General features: G+C 46.3%; 1 protein-coding gene across 8 annotated transcripts in view; it reads left to right on the top strand.

Annotated features, from left to right (window-relative positions):
• Positions 1-4,602: 4,602 nt before the first annotated feature.
• The window catches only part of ANKRD29 (ankyrin repeat domain 29), a 43,839-nt gene continuing 30,224 nt past the window's right edge, over positions 4,603-18,217 (top strand). For 3 of the 8 annotated variants that reach the window (XM_081252991.1, XM_081252990.1, XM_081252989.1), the window contains exons 1-2: positions 4,603-4,757; positions 15,509-15,619. In XM_081252991.1, coding sequence (XP_081109117.1) covers positions 4,737-4,757; positions 15,509-15,619 — 132 coding nt within the window. In that variant the 5' untranslated portion in view covers positions 4,603-4,736. Of the gene's footprint in view, positions 4,758-7,441; positions 7,540-8,375; positions 8,500-15,508; positions 15,639-18,217 lie in introns of those variants that run through there. The other 5 variants (XM_081252993.1, XM_081252994.1, XM_081252995.1 and 2 more) reach the window with 5 other exon arrangements.

Genomic DNA, 18,217 nt, shown 5'->3' with positions numbered 1-18,217 from the left:
ATTTATCCTAGTATGAAATAATGAGAGGTGTGGATAAAATTTAGGTATGAAATAATTATTCTAGGATTATTTTTAATCACAAAACTAAAAGCAATGAAAGGTCTTGTAATAGGATAAAGGTTAAGTCAATTATAGTATACCTCAATTTTAAATGCAGTCATTAAAAGTAAGATTTTCAAAGAATTTTTATGCCAGAGGAAAACGTCCTCTTTAGCATGTTTGTAAAAAAGCAGAATACACATGATTCCAATTATGTTATTATATGCTTTTTAAAAGATCAGGGACATAGTTAGCAACTGATAACTCTAGGAAGTTATATTAAAGGTCATTGTTATATACCTTTGTTCTATATCATTGTTCTATATCATTATTTTATATATATATATATATAATTGTTATGTACAGACCTGGAAAGATAGCATAGTGGAGAGAGCAGGAGTTTTACTCTCAAATTTGCCTGGGTCCAAATACCACATTCTTACTTTTCGTCCCTGTGATTATAAACAAATTCTCACCCACTCTGAGTCTCAGTTTCATCATCAAGAATGCTTTCATATAAAGCTGGAATGAGAGTAAAATTTAATGGCACATTTAAAATGCCAGCACGTAATGGACATTAATTAACATGGGTTAAGTTCCTGACCCTTTGTCCCCCACCCCTTGCTTTCATTCTCACCCAGGATCAGAATACTTTCAATGGAAAGTAGCTTAAACAGCAAGAAGTCCTGGGACAGGGCAGCCCCAGATGGTCAACACAGACCTTAGTGACACCATCTCTTTGCTCTGCCACCCTCAGAAGGTAGCTCCCCTCATGGTCACGAGGCGGTTGCAGCAACTCCAGGCATCACGTCCGTTCAGGACAGCATCACAAGGAAGAAAAGACTTTCTCCTCCTGGGTATCTCTCTTAGAAGCAAGGAAATCTTTCTCAGAAGCCCCCAGCACACCTCCTCTCATGTCTCAGAGACCAAAATATGCCACACGTCCACACCTAAACCAAGCATTGTCACTAGCTTAGATTAGAAAGTTTTGGACAGAAAATAGGGCTGGGGTCCCTGAAGCATATCCCAAGGTGCAGTACAGTAGATGCCTGAGCAAAATTGGTGTCTTGATCAGGAAAGAAAGGGGCAATGGGTGTTGGGCAGATTGTTCAATGCCGTGTCTGCTACACTCCCAGCTGTAGGAAGCCTTGTCCGGTGTAAATTCCAAAAGGAGAGACTGAGTTAACCAGCTGGAGATGTGGGGTGGGAAAGTAGACAAGGGATGTAGACAGGCAAATTGTTCAGGGTAGACTCTTAATTGGGGTGAAGGGGCCTGATGACAAAAAGAGGAGCAAGAGGGCTCAGTAGACCAGCCTGACCTACTAGAGCAAGTCCTGCTAGGGCGTAAACTGAGAGTGAAAAATCGAGAACAAACACATTACAGTCTGTGCTGGTATAAACCGCGGTGATAACAAACATGGCCTCATTTGAAATGAACTCAGATGGCTGTGCTTATGTGTCATGGGTGTCTGCAAAGGAGTGGTGGGCTTTCTGACCGTGTAGATGTGGAGAACACAATTCCTGAATCTTCTATTCAATCAACAATGAATACATTTCGACCACCTACCATATCTCCATAAACTAACCCCTGAAAAAAATAAAAGACATATTATAAGACTCAGAGTCTGGCTTTGAAGAATTTAGACTCCGCTGGAGTCTAAAGTAACAGAAGCAAAGTGTAGAGAAATACCTCGGGCTAACGGATGTGGTGCAGAAAAGAATTACAGCAAGAACTCAACAAAGTTGGGAGAGAGATGGCTGAGGGGCAGGGTGCAGGAAGGCACTTGAGCTGGGAGTAACTCCGCTAGGTCAAGATTGGGGTTAGGGCAGACAGAAGAGGGAAGACACGAGCGAGCCATGGGGACGGGGTGGGGAGGATGATAACAAGGAAACGCCTAGGACAAGTGTGGAGCCCTTCTTTTGGGGGAGTGAGAAAGTATTTGAATATGGAGGGTGGGGCTACAGGGATTGAATTTCCTGTGTTAGGCCTGGTGGGTTCCTGCTAAGTTCCAGAGTAGAAGACTTTAGAAGGAGATGCCTGGCTGTGGTCATGAGAGTTTTGCTCTGTTTGGGGGCTTTTTCATGAAGACAAGCTGAACCACGTGTATGGGATGGTGTATATGCACATTCTTTTTTTTTTTTTTTTTTTTTTTACCATTTAAACTTTTTATTCAGGCATTTTCTTTCCTTTGACAAGAATCCCATCAGCAGCCTGGCCAGAGACAATGCCCAAAACAACTCTGAGTGGAAAGGAAACAGGCTTTGAAGCCAGAAAGACTTTTTTTTTTTTTTGGCTGCGTTGGGTCTTCGTTGCTGCACGCGGGCTTTCTCTAGTTGCGGCGAGCCGGGGCCACTCTTCGCTGCGGCGCATAGGCCTCTCATTGCGGTGGCTTCTCCCGCAGCAGAACACGGGCTCCAGGCACGCGGGTTTCAGCAGTTGTGGCACGCAGGCTCAGTAGTTGTGGCTCGCGGGCTCTGCAGTGCAGGCTCAAGAGCTGTGGCACACGAACCCAGTTGCTCCGCGGCATGTGGGATCCTCCCAGACCAGGGCTCGAACCCGTGTCCCCTGCATTGGCAGGCAGATTCTTAACCACTGTACCACCAGGGAAGCCCACAAAAAGACCTAATTAAAGGTCTAGCCTGACCACTCATTAGCAAATTACTTCATCTTTCAGAAACAGTTTTTTCCAGCTGTGGACTGAGCATAATACACATCTCATAGCATTCTTACAAGGGAAGCTCCTGGTACATAGCACTCAAAATATTAATTCTTTCCCTTCCTCTTTTTGTTTATCAAAACTATTAATAAAGTAAAACTTCCAATGCTTGATTTTATATAATAATGTCATGTAGCTACTTCAAAACTACCTCATCCATAGGCACCCAGGGCAGGGGAAAAGTTTTGAGTCTTTTTTTTTTACTTTTTGGCAGCGCAATGCCCCACGTGGGATCGTAGTTCCCCGACCAGGAATGGAAACCGCGCCCCCTGCAGTGGAAAGAAGGAGTCTTAACCGCTGGACGGCCAGGGAAGTCCCTGAGTCTAACTTGATTTTAAAAATTAGAAATTCCTATCAAATTTTGGAACTTTCCTTAAAATTGTTTTAAACACAAAGTAATACAATTTATCCATACAAGATAAACATTTTTATGTTCTTTATGAACTTTAATTTTTAGTTATTTTTTAACTTTTAAATTAAAAAATCATTACAAATTGATTGGAAAAAAGAAGGAGGCTCAAACAGAGGTGAGGGGGAGGATGAGTGGATTCCTGTAGTGTGAGGGCGTGAGACGTTCACTTTTACTTTAGCGTTCGAATTTTCTAGAAAGGATATTATTGCTGTTTATACTTTAAAAATAATATATTTTTTAATTAAAAAAATATGACTCTCCCACTTTTACTCCCCTCAGACCAGCCCTGGGCAATTAGCAAGCAGTACGTTCGAGGGAGTGGACAGCTCCTGTGATACTGCAGGTGTGCAGGATAAGGCCAAGAGGAGGAGGTGATCGGTGTGGTAAAAAGATAGAGTAATATGTGTCTATTTCAAACTGTGCCCTTCACCTTCAAAAAGGAAAATACCACTTATCATTCCTTTAGTCAAAAGGCTTGTTTCCCAGCTCTTTCCCCAGGAGGAAAAATCCCAGGTTCTTATAAAAGAAAAATAAGAAAAAGAAAAGAAAACCTAGAAGGTCAGAAACAAAAATGAAAATAGTTATTTGAAAGAGTGGTGGGATGATGGGTGAATATTTTTCTTATGTTTCATTTCCATCATCATCATATTTGTGCTGTAATGAAGGTTAAGAGTCATCTGATGAAGACCATGCCCTTCTGGAGGATGTGGGTGTGTGTGGATTTGTGTGTGGATGTGTGTGTACTGTGTATACATGGATGTGAGTGTGGAATTATGTATTGTGTGTGAACCTGTGTGTGTGGAATGTAGAGTCTGTGTAGAGACTGCAGTGTATGTGTGTGAGGAATGTGGATGTGCATGGAGTGTGTGCATGAGAGAGAAGGTGGGTGTGTGAGGGCTGTGGGTGTGGTTTTTTTTTTTCCTCCTGAACCAAAATTTTATTTTAAATTAAGTTTTTAGTGCATACGAAAATTTTTCATAACACATGACATATAAAGATGTTAACACATTGAACTACAACAGAAAACATTTTTATCCAACTTTTGAATCATTAATATGCTTATTTCTCCTGTGAATGAATGCAGTTAGCTTAAATCAACTTTGTCACGGGGTATCAAGTAGGTTTAAAACGTGGGGCTAGGGTTGAGTGTGTGTAACCTGGAAAGTGTGCACAGTGTGAGGTGTACAGTTTGGAGTGGGAGAGAGTGAGCCTGGATGTGTGAAGAGTGATGTGAGGTTGTGAGCGTGCAGTGGTGTGTGTGTGAACCTGTGTGTAGAGTGTGCACAGTGCGTACGGAGTTGGGAGTGTGTGTGTGGTAGGTACGCGGAGGGCGGTCGCGTGTGAGCCCCCGCCCCTCCCCTCCCCTCCCCTCCCCTCCCCCTTCCCCTCCCCTCCCCTCCCCTCCCCCTTCCCCTCTTCTCTCCCCCCGCCCCGGCCCCGTCTGCGGCAGCGAGAGCGCGCGGCGCCGGGAAGGCCGCCCCTCTGCGGAAGGCGGCGGGAGAGTGGGGGAGGGCTGGGCCGGGCGTCCGGGCCGGAAGCGCGCCGGTCCCGGCGGGGCGGCCGCGGACATGTGCAGGATGTCGTTCAAGGTGAGCGCCGTGGGCTCCGGGAGGACGCGCCGGGCTGGCGGCAAACCTGCGGCGGCGGGGCCCGCACCCACCGTCCGCCCGGACCCGCCGCGGGCCCGCAGGGTGGGGTGGCCGCCGCCCCGGGGGTGCTGGCGGGGGACGGGAGGGAGCGACCAGGCCTGGATGGCTCCTGTGGTTTGTGGTCTAGGGGTGCGCTTTTTGCCCGAAAGGCTTTCAGTACTTCTGGCTGCAGGTGCGGTGAGCCCGCCCGCGGGGCGCAGGGGCGGCGAGGACTGTCGCCGGGGTAACAGTCGGGCGGGGGCGGGGAAGAAGCCCCGGGTCTGCGCTCCTCTGCGGCCGCCCCTCTTAGGGACCAGGGCTGCGGCACCGATGCCCGATCCTGCGTCCGCGTTCCCGAACGCCAGCCGCACCACTGCTGCCTCCTCCCCACAGGACCTTTTTTGACCCTGAAGCTGAGTGACCAGCGCAGAGTGGAGCTGCGATTGATTACCAGACTTCAGTGTCCAAAGAGGTTATTAAAGTCATTCATTTAACGCCCACATTTTAGGATGAAAATGAGTTCATTGATATGCCTCTATTGAAGGGTTTAATAAAAATAGTAGTTAAAATGTATTGAGCACATAAAATGTGCCCGACTCTGAATCAAGGGCATCATGGTGCATCTTCTGAATCCTCAGGAGGACCCACGAGATGGTACTTTGGTGCCCCCCACTTTTTTTTTCCAAATAAGAAAACTAAAACATGGAGAAGTTAAATAACTCTTCCCACAGCCGTGCAGCCAGTGTGTGAATGGTGTTCAGATTGAAACCCTGGTGTGTCTGGCTCCAAAGCCAGTGTAATCCCACCTTTTACAGTAGCTCGTGTAAGCAGAAGAATGACACGGTGAGATTTGCATGTTAGAAAGATCTCTGGCTATGGTTTGGAGAAGAGAATGGAGCTGGGAGACCAGTCAGGATGATGTTGGGGTCATCTTGTTAAATGGTACCAGACTAGGGCACAGCTTTTGAGGATGGGAGGAAGCAGACAAATGTGAGTGACAAAAATTTTTTTAATCAGAAGAATTCGGTAATTGATGTTATTCACTGAGTTAGAGAAGGCCAGAGAAGTAAAGATAAAATGTTTGGGGTGGGACGTGTCAAGTTTAAGGATGGATAGGAGTCCAAGTAGAGATGTTGGTTAGACAGATGTACAAACTGGGAGCCCAGGAGAGTAGTCTAGGCAGGAGATAGAGATGAGATTTAGGAGTGAGCAGTGTTAAGTGGTCATTGAACCCTTGGGGATGAATGTGATTGCCCAGTGAGATCACGTAAAGGTAGAAAATAAGAGGACTGGGCTTCCCTGGTGGCGCAGTGGTTAAGAATCCACCCGCCAACGCAGGGTACACAGGTTCAATCCCTGGTCCGGGAAGATCGCACATGCCACGGAGCAGCTAAGCCCGTGTGCCACAACTATGGAGCCTGTGCTGTAGAGGCCGTGTGCCACAACTACTAAAGCCCGTGAGCCTAGAGCCCGTGCTCCGCAACAAGAGAAGCCACTGCAATGAGAAGTCCGCGCACCGCGACGAAGAGTAGCCCCCGCTCACCACAACTAGAGAAAGCCAACGCGCAGCAACCAAGACCCAAATAAAATTTATTTAAAAAAAAAATGAGGACTGAGGACAAAATCTTAAAGAAGCTCAAGACTCTAAGAATGAGCAGAATAAAGGAAACCCATTGAGAAAATAGAGGAGCAGACAGAAATGTATGAGAAAAATCAGAAGCATGTGCTATCGTTAAGCCAAGAATCTGTAGTCTTTCCATAAAGGCAGAGAGGGATGCAGAGTTAAATACCACAGAGACATCAAACAAGCTTAGAATCGAAAAGTGCCCCTTGAATTTAGTAACAAAACAGGCTCTGGTGACCTTGCTGAGAGCAGTTTTAATGTAATGTTGAGTTCAGAAGCCAGATTGTAATAGCTTGAAAAGAGAGTGGGTGGAAACCACAAGTGGAGAGAACTCTTTCAAAAAATTCTTCGGGAAACAGCGGCTGCAGCAGGAATCCAGACTTGGCCAAGGGTTTGTTTGCTTTAAAATGGTAGAGACTTGAGCATCTTTAAATGATAATAGACATCTCAACAATAAACAAGACAACCCAATTTTAAAATGGTCAAAGGATCTGAATAGACGTTTGTCCCAAGGAGATATACAAATGGCCAATAAGCCACTGAAAGGATATTTGACATCATTAGCCAACAGGGAAATGCAAATCAAAACCACAATGAGGGCTTCCCTGGTGGCGCAGTGGTTGAGAGTCCGCCTGCTGATGCAGGGGACACGGGTTCGTGCCCCGGTCCGGGAAGATCCCACATGCCGCAGAGCGGCTGGGCCTGTGAGCCATGGCCGCTGAGCCTGCGCGTCTGGAGCCTGTGCTCCGCAACGGGAGAGGCCACAACAGTGAGAGGCCCGCATACCGCAAAAAACAAACAAAAAAACCACAATGAGATACCACTTCACACCCATTAAGATGATTACAGTCAACAGGACAGACAATGACAAGTGTTGGCAAGGATGTGGAGAAATTGGAACCCTCATACATTACTGGTAGGCATATAAAATGATGCAGAAATAATAGAAAACAGTCTAGTCATCCTTCAAAGAGTTAAACATAGAGCTACCATATGATCCAACAATTCTGCTTCTAGGTGTATATGCACAAGAAATGAAAACATATGTCAGGAATTTATATCTCATGGTGCTGGAGGCTGGGAAGTCCACAATCAAGCTGTTGGCAGGTTCAGTGTCTGGTGAGAACCCTCTTCCTGGCTTGCAAACAGCCATCTTCTGGCTATCTCCTCAGAAAGGGGAGAGAAGGAGCTCTAATGTCTTCCTTTTCTTGTAAGGGCACTAACCCCATGATGGGGGCTCCACCCTCAGGACCTAATCTAAACCTAATTATCTCCAAATGCCCCACCTCCAAATATCATCACAATGAGGGTTAGGAATTCAACGTAGTAACTTGGAGGGGGGAGGACACAGTCATGCAGTCCATAACATGGTATATCCACATAATGGAATATCATACAACCAACAAAAAGAATGAAGCACTCATACATAGCAACATGCATAGACCTTGAAAACATTATGTTAAGTGCAAAAAGCCAGATACAGAAGCCCAGGTATTATCTGGTTCCATTTATACAAAATGTCCAGAATAGGCAAATCCATAGTGACAGAAAGTAACTTAGTGGTTGCCAGGGACTGGGGGAAGAAGGGGGTGATGGGGAGTGATTGTTAATAGGTACGAGGCTTCTCCTGGTTGATGAAAATGTTCTGGAATAGTGGTGATGGTTGTGAAACCTTGAGATTAAACTAAAAACCACTGAATTATATGCTTTAAAAGGATGAATTTTATAGTATGTACATTATATCTCAATAAAAAAGTATTTTAAGATGACAACAGGGAGTGCTGAGAAGGCTTGCGCACAGAGGGGATGATTGAGCTGAGTGCTGAAGTTCTCAGGAGGCGGGGGGGGCAGAGATATTGATGTTTTGTAAAGTGAAGGCCAGGATGCGGTCAGAATTTGGGGTGGGCAGAAAGGAAGGTGCCAACATTTTCAGTGAAGAAAATGTTCATTTTCAGTGAAGAAAATGTCAGGAGGCGACAACTACCTTGAGGTGAGGCAGAGGATGAGAAGGTGGGATGGCCTGAGTCTTGAAGCAGCAGAGATGTACACCTGGTGAGAAGGGCAGTGTCTGGAAGCCAGGTGAGGAGGGCCCAGCCCCATTCTCCACCCTAGGGCTGGGGTGGGAGCAGGCCCAGCCTCCACCAGGGAGGCAGAGGAAGCTCGGTGCTAAGTGAAGGAGAAAGACGGTTGATTTTCCAGCAAGTGGAGGAGTTCCAAAAGGCACAGAGGGAAGGCTTGAGGGGGAGTGGGGGAGGGGAGCAGTCACAGGACGGTGACTAACCCTGCACTAGCCCCAGCTCACATCATACCAAACGTATTAAAATGTACCCTCAGCCCATAATGAGAATAGCAACTTTTGGGAATTCCCTGGCAGTCCAGTGGTTTGGACTCAGCACTTTCACTGCCAGGGGCCCAGGTTCATTCCGTCTGGGGAACTAAGATCCCACAAGCACTTTTGTTGTACATTTTTGGAAGGATTTGTATACTATTGCTTTTTAAATTATTTAGCAACAAATAACATTTAATTTACATTTGTCCAGGATTTTTCTGCAATTCAGTAGTTCTTGTATAGTGAGAAAATCAGACCTGCCGATTATATTCATGTGTCAGCGACATTTTATGAATACCAGTTTTAGCAATTAGTAAAGTTGACAACATGTTACATTTCGTACATACTGAATCAAGTTTTCATTAACTTTGATTTTGGAGCCATAGATTAACTGTTTCATTTTCATCGGCAGCTGAAAGGCTTGTAGGTCCGAGGCCCTGGATCTCCAAGGCCTGCATTGAAAAGACCCAGCATTGTTGGCTGAGTCTGTGGGAGGATAAACAGAGCGTTAGAAGCCACAATTTTGCTTCTTCTCGATGACTGAGTCACCACTTGTAGGGCCATTTGCTTCTGAACCACGTGGACACCCTTTTTTTTTTTTTACAACTTTATTGGAGTATAATTTGCTTCACAATGGTGTGTTAGTTTCTGCTTTATAACAAAGTGAATCAGTTATACATATACATCTGTTCCCATATCCCTTCCCTCTTGCATCTCCCTCCCTCCCACCCTCCCTATCCCACCCCTCCAGGCGGTCACAAAGCACTTAGCTGATCTCCCTGTGCTATGCGGCTGCTTCCCACTAGCTATCTATTTTACATTTGGTAGTGTATATATCACGTGGACACCCTTTTTTATCCTTTGTCCATTATGCTGTCAGCAGTCCCTTCTTGCTGGTAGCGCTTTGCCTCTCCAGTAAACTTCCTGTTTCACGCTTGGCAACTCCCAATTTGTTCTGGTTAGGAAAAGAGAGACATGTTTGTTGGGATTGTCTTTAAAGTAAAAGCAAACTCAAAGTGCAGGTCTGAGTCTTTTTGTGGAATGAAGCTCGTGGATTTCAGTACATTAACTTTTGTCTTTATAACAACTATTTCTCCAAGGCTGAGGTTGCCAAAAGTCTGGCACAATTTGGGGGTTAGACCCTAACCCAATGAGGGAGGTCACCATCCCAGGGGAGTCATCACCAGATAAAGAATAATACCTAGGTCTTTCTTGTCTTACCCAAGAGGATAAAGCATCTCAATACCAGGCTTTATCTTGGTGATGGAAATTGCTCATGTCTTGGCCAGACGTACAGGAACTTGTATGTTTCATCTATGTTCTGAAGGTATGTAAATTATCTCAAAATCAACTCCAGTTCATCAATCACCTGAAATTTTTTGGATGAGCCACAGGAGAATAAATTAACAAAGCCATGTATTTTTTTAACAGCTTTATTGAAATACAGATCACATACCATATAATTCACCAAGCTAAAGTGTTCGTTTCAGTGGTTTTTAGCATATTCACAGAGTTGTGCACCCACTAGCACAATCAATTTTAGAATATTTTAATCACCCCAAAAAGAAACTATATACCTCTTAGCAGTCACTGTATTCCTCCAAACACCCTTGTTTCAGAAAACTGCGAAACTACTTTCTACCTCTATCGATTGGCCTATTCGGAACATATATGTGTTAAACAGACCTTAAACGTGGTCTTGAGTTCTGAGTTTGGAAACGCCAGTGTTATACAGGCCTACCTCTTAGGCAGAATGCCTGGCTGAATAAATCACTTACTTTTTCCTCTTAGGTTTCCTATCACTTACAGAAGTGTAATGATGCTTACAACACAGGGTTAACTCTCAGTTAATGTTTATTAAGCAATTCTGTAAATTTCAGCCATTTAGCACAAAGTGGAATGGTGACATATCCAAAGCTTCCTCCTGCCCCGTGGTCCCTCAACCCTCCTTATCCCCTTGTTTAATGCGGCTTCGAACATCAGAGAAATTCATCGTTGAACAAAGCTAATGTTCTCTTGATTAGATTAATTATACAAATGAAATCCACATTATTCTCAACCCTTTTTTAAACCAGTAGTTTAGATCTCTACCGCCTCTTAGCTTTTAATCAGAATTCCAGTTCTGTACAAGTAACAACTTCCCTTCTGTGTTTCTCTCCCCTTCCTTCCCGGATTTAATTTCTGGTAGTGTGCTGATGACCACTGTGTGAGCCAAAATTCTGGCAGTAAATAGGGGGAAAACAGAGAAGGGAAGGTGGCATATGTGGAAGGTTATACTCAGGTTTTCTCACAGCGGATAAGATTTAGGATCTCAGACTCTGGACCCAAACAGACTTGGGTTTGAATCCCGTTACTTCCTAGCTGGATGACCTTACATAAGTCACTTCTGTGCCTCAGTTTCCTCATCTTAAAAATGGAAACAGTAACACCTACCTCATGGGGGTTTTCTGGGAATTAAAAGTGTTAGAACAGTGAGAGTACTCAGCACACCGCCTGATACAGAGCAAGAACCCAACGTAGGTTGTCACTGCTGTGATGACAGTGTCACAGCCAACAGCCTGCTTGCAGAGACCCGAAAAACCAAGGAAGAGGTTAACTAGTAATCACACGATTGGTGAAGTGCCTTAAGATTTGTGTGAAGCATTTTCACGTGCATCAGCTCCTTTAAAGGCTTAAAGGGCTGCCCTTTGTAAACAGCATTTTATGATTATGTGCAGATTGTACCCAGAGGAGGTTTGGAAGTTAACCAGGCAATGTGGTCTGTAGACCCCAAAGAGAAAGAAGGTCGTGGGACTTTCCATCTTGGCAGAAGAGGACTTGGAATGAGGGTAGGAAGGAGGTCACTGGGGTCCACACTGCCTATTCCTTGCTGTCTCAGGAGGAGAATTCCGCAGGAGGCAGGACGATAGGGTGGCTGAAAGCCCAGCCTCAAGCACCAGACTGCCTGGGGCTGAAGCCTGCCTTGTTGCTTCTCGCTTCTCACTTACGTCATCTGAGCAGTGGGATAATAATGCACCCACTTCCCCGAGCTGTGATGAGCATTAAATGAGCTAGTCTGCAGAGGATGTGCCACTGGTACAGAATAAGCACTTGGTAAGTATTAGCTCAGGATTCCTGCACTCCAGTAAAACGGGTTGGCCGCAGTGTGATAGGAGAACTTATGCATTGCTTTGCTGGACATTTCCACCTTGATGCCCCACAGGCATCTGAAACTCGGCATGTGCAAAGCTGCACTCATCACTTTTCCCCATAATCTGCCTTTCAACCGGAGCTTCCGACTTCCATGAGTGGCACCACATCTGCCAGGCTCCCTCTCCCTCTGCTCCTGCACAGACAGTCACACCGAGACTATTCAGTTTAGCTCCTTGAAATTTCTCCCGTCTGTCTCATCCTGCTGTCCCCACGATCGTAGCCTCAGCTCACCATCTCTTCCCTGTCTGTACAGTGTCTCCTAACCTTGTAGACACCAGTCTCAGTCTGGCTCCAGTCCTCAGACCGGCTCCAGTCCTTCCTTGACTCCCTAGTACCCACCGGATGAAGTCCAAGCTCCATCACATAGCACAGCAAGTCCTTCAGGATGTGGCCCTGACTACCTGCCCTACAGCATCTCCTGCCCTCTCTCCCCCCACGTCCTTCACTCCAGCCCTTCCGAGCTAGTGACGGTTCCCAGGATGCCCCCATGTCATTGCATCAGCACCCTGCATGCCTGGGATGCTCGTTTCCTACTGGCCCATAAAGCCATTGGAGCAGAGATCAAGGTTGACTGGTACCTCTAGTCCTAGCCCCTGGCCAGTGCCACTGTCCCAAGCACATGCCAGTGACCAAGCAAATGAATTCTCCTGGACAAGTCTTAAAGGGCTGTGAGGACTGTGCATCTAGAGCTCGCATCTCTTGAGCGTTTGCTGTCAAAGTGCATTTGCACGTATTACTTCATTTAGCCTCTAACAGCCCATGACAGAGGTACAGTTGACCCTCCGTGTCTTCAGGTTCCACATCTGCCTATTCAACCACAGATCAAAAGTATTCAGAAAAAAAATTCCAGAAAGTTCCAAAAAGCAGAACTTGAATTTGACCTGCACTGGCAACTATTTACATAGCATCTACATGTGTAAGATATCACAAGTAATCTCGAGATGATTTAAAGTATGTGGGAGGAGATACATAGGTTATATGCAAGTACTGTGCTGATTTATATAAGAGACGAGCATCCACAGAGTTCAGTATCCGCAGGGGGTCTAATCCCCCGAGGTTGCTGACTGTACCACCACTATTAATATAATTCTCGCTTTCCTAGGGCAGAGAGAAATTAAATAACCTGCCCAAGGTCCCAGAACCGGGAAGTAGCAGGGCCAGGACTTGAACTCAGCTCTCTCTCACCCCAAATCAACTACTCTATCATGCCTCCACCTCCCAGTATATCAAGCTCTTGAGGGAAAATGAAGGATTTACACCTTTTCCCAAAGCTCAGTTTCTAGAACCTTGTAGGAAACCAGGATGTCTAGCCCGTGCAGGAGAGGAATCCCCGAGGCCATCCTAAAGGCAGGAGAGGCTCCTGGCTGGAGAGCTTGTTATGACAATAGAAGTTTGGGGCTTGCAAATGGTTTTTTGAAAGGTATTTGGGGTTAAAGGGAAACAACGAAATCATTGAAAATGATTTAGTTTATGACTCTCAAGGTTTCATGTTTCCAGAAAAGCCAACAAAGCTGTTCCATGGTGCATATTAACTTGTCTTCCTGATTCACCCTCCCAAACTTCATCTTGGCTTTGTGCAATCTCTCTATTTAAGGGGCATTGTTTCATGACTTATTATACAAGTCAAACCAGCCTTGCCATTGCTTCACACACTTACTAACAACTGTAACATCAGACCCAGCCTGGTGCAAAAACCACAGACACTGGGTGTGAAAACTCCTGGGACAGTAAAACTTACAGCTTCAGGGGAAGCAAATTATTCACCTGGAATTTAAGGTGAACTTTTTCCTCCTAACTGAGCCAGGGAAGCATTCCAAGTATGTTTGTCATCTGCTTATCACTCCCCACTTTGCCACGCTCTCGTCCAAGAATGCACAAGAACACTAAGCTGTGTTGTGCGTGTGCTGAAGAGCTCCTGAAAGTCAACCCTCACACCCACGGGTGCTGTCACCCCTCTGCTGCCACTGGACTTCCACTTGTGATGGTTCGGTGAAGCAGCTGAAATTGCCGGTGTTTTCTTTTTAACTTAGCATTGGTGAGTTAGGTTTTGTATGTCATACCTTATACATATACTTAGAAGACGTATTGCATAAAAGACCCTCTGGGTCAGATATGTGCTTTGAGCCCACCCCAAAAAGTGTTTTTGTTAAACAATTTGAATACTAGAAAATTTCCTGAGACCAGCAGAATTCTTTATTAGTACCAATACTCTGAGTTCAGTTTTGCCTGTTGATTCTAACTTTGTAAAGAAAGTGAACAGAAGGAAAGAAACTAGTATTTGTAAGCATGGATGATGTGCTGGGCACCATATTAGCCAATTAACCTGCATCATTTAATTTTTACCATAAACTTCAAGGCAGTAATGTGATCTCCATCTGAGCAAGAGGAATCCAGGCCTCAGCGGGGCCAAGTCCGTTGCCCAGGGCTGGGGTGGAAACCCTGAGCTGTCTGGTTCTGTCTGCCCCTCACCCCCACCAGGGACTGTTCTCTGCAAATTCAAATTGATCTGTTTTAGAGAAGGTGGTGGTACTACAGTCAACGCTGCAGCTCTGATTCAGGAGAACTCTCCTCCAGCTCTGTTCCTTCCGTAGTTGTTCCAGTGTTAACTTAGCAACTTTAAAATAACCCAGGAGTGGAGTGAAGGATCCACTGGAGAGAACTGGAGTGGGAATGCCCGTTTTCATGGTGGCCTCACTCACTGACCATGTGGCTGACCACTTTACTCCTTTTTCTTCCTTTCTTTTTTTTTTTTTTTTTTTTTGCGGTATGCGGGCCTCTCACTGTTGTGGCCTCTCCCGTTGCGGAGCACAGGCTCCGGACGGGCAGGCTCCGGACGGGCAGGCTCAGCAGCCATGGCTCATGGGCCCAGCCGCTCTGCGGCATATGGGATCTTCCCGGACCGGGGCACGAACCCGTGTCCCCTGCATCGGCAGGCGGACTCTCAACCACTGTGCCACCAGGGAAGCCCCTACTCCTTTTTCTTAAAGGACTCACAGCAACATTTTCTGCCCAAAGTTCCTTGTTCTCAGCAGAAACCTCTGGCAAGTTCCAGCTGAAACAGAGAAAATTTGGTGGAGGGAAAGTGAGGCATTTACCCAGGCAGCTGGAATCAGGTAGAAAGTATTGAGGGCACAGAAAAGGTACCTGTAAACTCAGAATTGGGAGAGATTTCCCTCTGCTTAGAGGCAAAGAGAGATTTGGGAACACTTCAGGGAGGAAATAACCTTTAAGCAGAACCTTGGCCGTGAAGGATGGGGGAAAATTCATTTCACACAAAAAGGAAACTGTGAACAAAGACACAGAGGCAGGAAAGTGAGGACATTGGTGGGAAATAGGGTATTAATAGTGCTGTGTAATCAACAACACGGCTCTTCATCACAGCCCCATGGCTGGGGTATCTGCATCCCATAACCAAGTACACGACAATCACCTGTTGCCAGAGGAGCACTCTCAAATGATCAGACATATCTGGAAGGTCTCCCTTTTGAATGGTAGTGCGTACTTGCGTAGAAGTGGTCGTGTTAATGAAAGTCGATTTTAAGATCCTGTTTTGTTTTGCTTCTGCAGAAGGAAACCCCACTTGCCAACGCCGTGTTCTGGGCAGCGAGGAGGGGCAACTTGGCTCTGCTCAGGCTGCTGCTGAACAGTGGCCGAGTGGACGTGGACTGCAGGGACAGTGTACGGACCTGTCCATTCGGTACACGCATGCTGGGAGCTTGCCATCCCCCGCTGGCATGAGAGCGCCTGCTGAATACCCTTCCTTCACAGTGTTTGTCCGCTTTTTCATGTGTTTGCTTGCTTCATCCTTTTCAAAAAGTCTGAAGTACCATGGGGAACTTCAAAACATACTGGGGGGCTTCCCTGGTGGCGCAGTGGTTGAGAGTCCGCCTGCCGATGCAGGGGACGCGGGTTCGTGCCCCGGTCCGGGAGGATCCCACATGCCGCGGAGCGGCTGGGCCCGTGAGCCATGGCCGCTGAGCCTGCGCGTCCAGAGCCTGTGCTCCGCAACGGGAGAGGCCACAGCAGTGGGAGACCCGCGTACCACAAAAACAAACAAACAAACAAACAAACAAACATACTGGGAAAGCCATTACCTGCATAAAACAGGAGGGGCCACAATAGGGGAAGAGACACGTCACTGGGAATCAGAATCGGCCAAGTCCAAGAAGAAAAGGGGGAGATGATTCAGAACGGAAGGGGGCTGCCGCGGATGGGGGAGTTGGGTTTTTTCCACTGAGAGATGGAAGCCTCCACCCAGCCTCTTATCCCTTCCTTACCTTTGCAAACACCAGTACCCTCATCGGTAATGAAGGGGAACTAAAAACAGGTCCTCCCACCTACTTTCAGGCATCACTGCGAGAGCCCTTTCTTCCCCGGCTAGAGGCAGCAATTTCTCTGTTCTCAGCAGGACGTCGCACCTCTGGGGACTAAGAGGACCTCAGATGAGGAGAGAGGAGATGTTTTGATTTTAGGGATTAAGTAGAAATGTTTTCACAGGAGCCTTCTTGTTTTCCTGATAACAGGGTGTGCCATTTCCAGCTTTTATTGCGCAAATTTGGTAGGTGATGTCAGCCACCAGCCCAAGCGAGGTATCAAAGTTTGCTCCACTTTGCCCCACCCCGGGCATCAGTGCAGGACAGCTTGGGGTGCACCTCCAGACCCACTTGTAACTTTCTCCAGCTTGCTCTGTGTCCCAGAGTTGGAGCTGTCTGGCCTGCCCCAGGGGACTGACTTCCCTCTGGCCTCCAGTAGGGTTTGGCCAGTGGGAGCGTTGGCAGGAATCAGAGGGAGGGAGGACAGGGATGTTGAGGAGTCTAGACCCCCCCCATCCTGTCTGGCAGCAGGACTCTCACCCTCTCCGTCCTGGGAGCCACCACCTGTCCCTCGCGCCTTCGGGCCTGGGCTAGCAGTGCAGCTCCGCTGTTTCTAGCTCCCAGTACTGTTCTTTGTGGTTTCCCTACATCCAGAGCATAGCCTTATAAATAGTCTCTTTATTAAACTTTCGTCCAGTTATCCCAGTTTGAATGTACCATCTGTTCTTTGCCAGGACCCAAACTGATACGGGGTCTTGGGCATCTGTGAACTGGTCGTCGGGTCTTACTTGGGTCTTGCTGGGCAGCAGTGCCACACTGGACAGAACTGGAGTGGGAATGCCCGTTTTCATTGTGGCCTCACCCACTGACCATGTTGATGACCACTTTACTCCTTTTTCTTAAAGTCACCCCTTTTCAGACACCCCCTACGACCTTCTCCTGACTTCCAGCTTTGTGTAGCTTAATACATCCACAGATCCCTCCTCTTTTTTAAATTAATTTATTTGTTTATATTTTTGGCTGCGTTGGGTCTTCGTTGCTGCACACGGGCTTTCTCTGGTTGCGGCTAGCGGGGGCTACTCTTCGTTGCGGTGTGCGGGCTTCTCATTGCGGTGGCTTCTCTTGTCGTGGAGCACAGGCTCTAGGCGTGCGGGCTTTGTATTCTATTTCTCCTTTGTCCCAACCTCTGACTTTTCCTCAGTCGACCATGATGTAGAAGTGAAATACAATGTATAAAGGAGCATTTTGGTTATTTGTTTCATTCATCTTCCCTTACTGTAAAATAGATGAGCCTGATGTTTTTTATTTTCTTTTTAAAATATCCAAGTTAAGTGCTCTGTGGTTCCTCTAGCTCATGATTGATTTGTATTTTGAGACCAGTGTGACCCATGATGAAAAAATTTTCTCATCTCTCATGCAAAGGATACATTCATAGCTTGCCTGTTCAGACTGGCTTTAAATCAAGGAATCTTCTATCTGAATGCTGAATAAAAATGTTCTCACATTCAACAGGAAGTTGGTAACTCCAAGTTTGCTACTCTAATCTTGAAGAACATGGAGGAAGGAGTCCCCCTGAATGACAGGTGGTACAGCCAACATGAAGGTCTTAACATTCAAATACCAAATGCGGTCACATGGGGTAGAAGAATATCATAAAGCACTTCTGTGAAGCCACTAGCTCTTCTTGATTCTACCTGTACTTTTACTTATAGCAAACAAGCCTTTCCCCAAACTAGGATTGTCTTTCACACGAGTCAACGAAAACCAAATAATAATCTAGCATTTACTGAGGCATCATAATATTATTTTAACATCTAACTCTTACTGAATATTTAACATTACTAAGCTAAGCACATCGCCTGAATTATTGCTTTTTCCCATTTAATTTAACCAGGCAGATACTTTTACTATTCCGCATTACGGATGAGGTGAATGAGCCTTTGAAAGCTCAGATAACCAGCCC

Source organism: Mesoplodon bidens (genome assembly GCF_964165515.1).
Source record: "Mesoplodon bidens genome assembly, chromosome: 13".
Lineage (NCBI taxonomy): Eukaryota > Metazoa > Chordata > Mammalia > Artiodactyla > Ziphiidae > Mesoplodon > Mesoplodon bidens.
The sequence above is the reverse complement of the archived record's forward strand: the minus strand, read 5'-3'. Positions and strand labels throughout refer to the sequence as shown.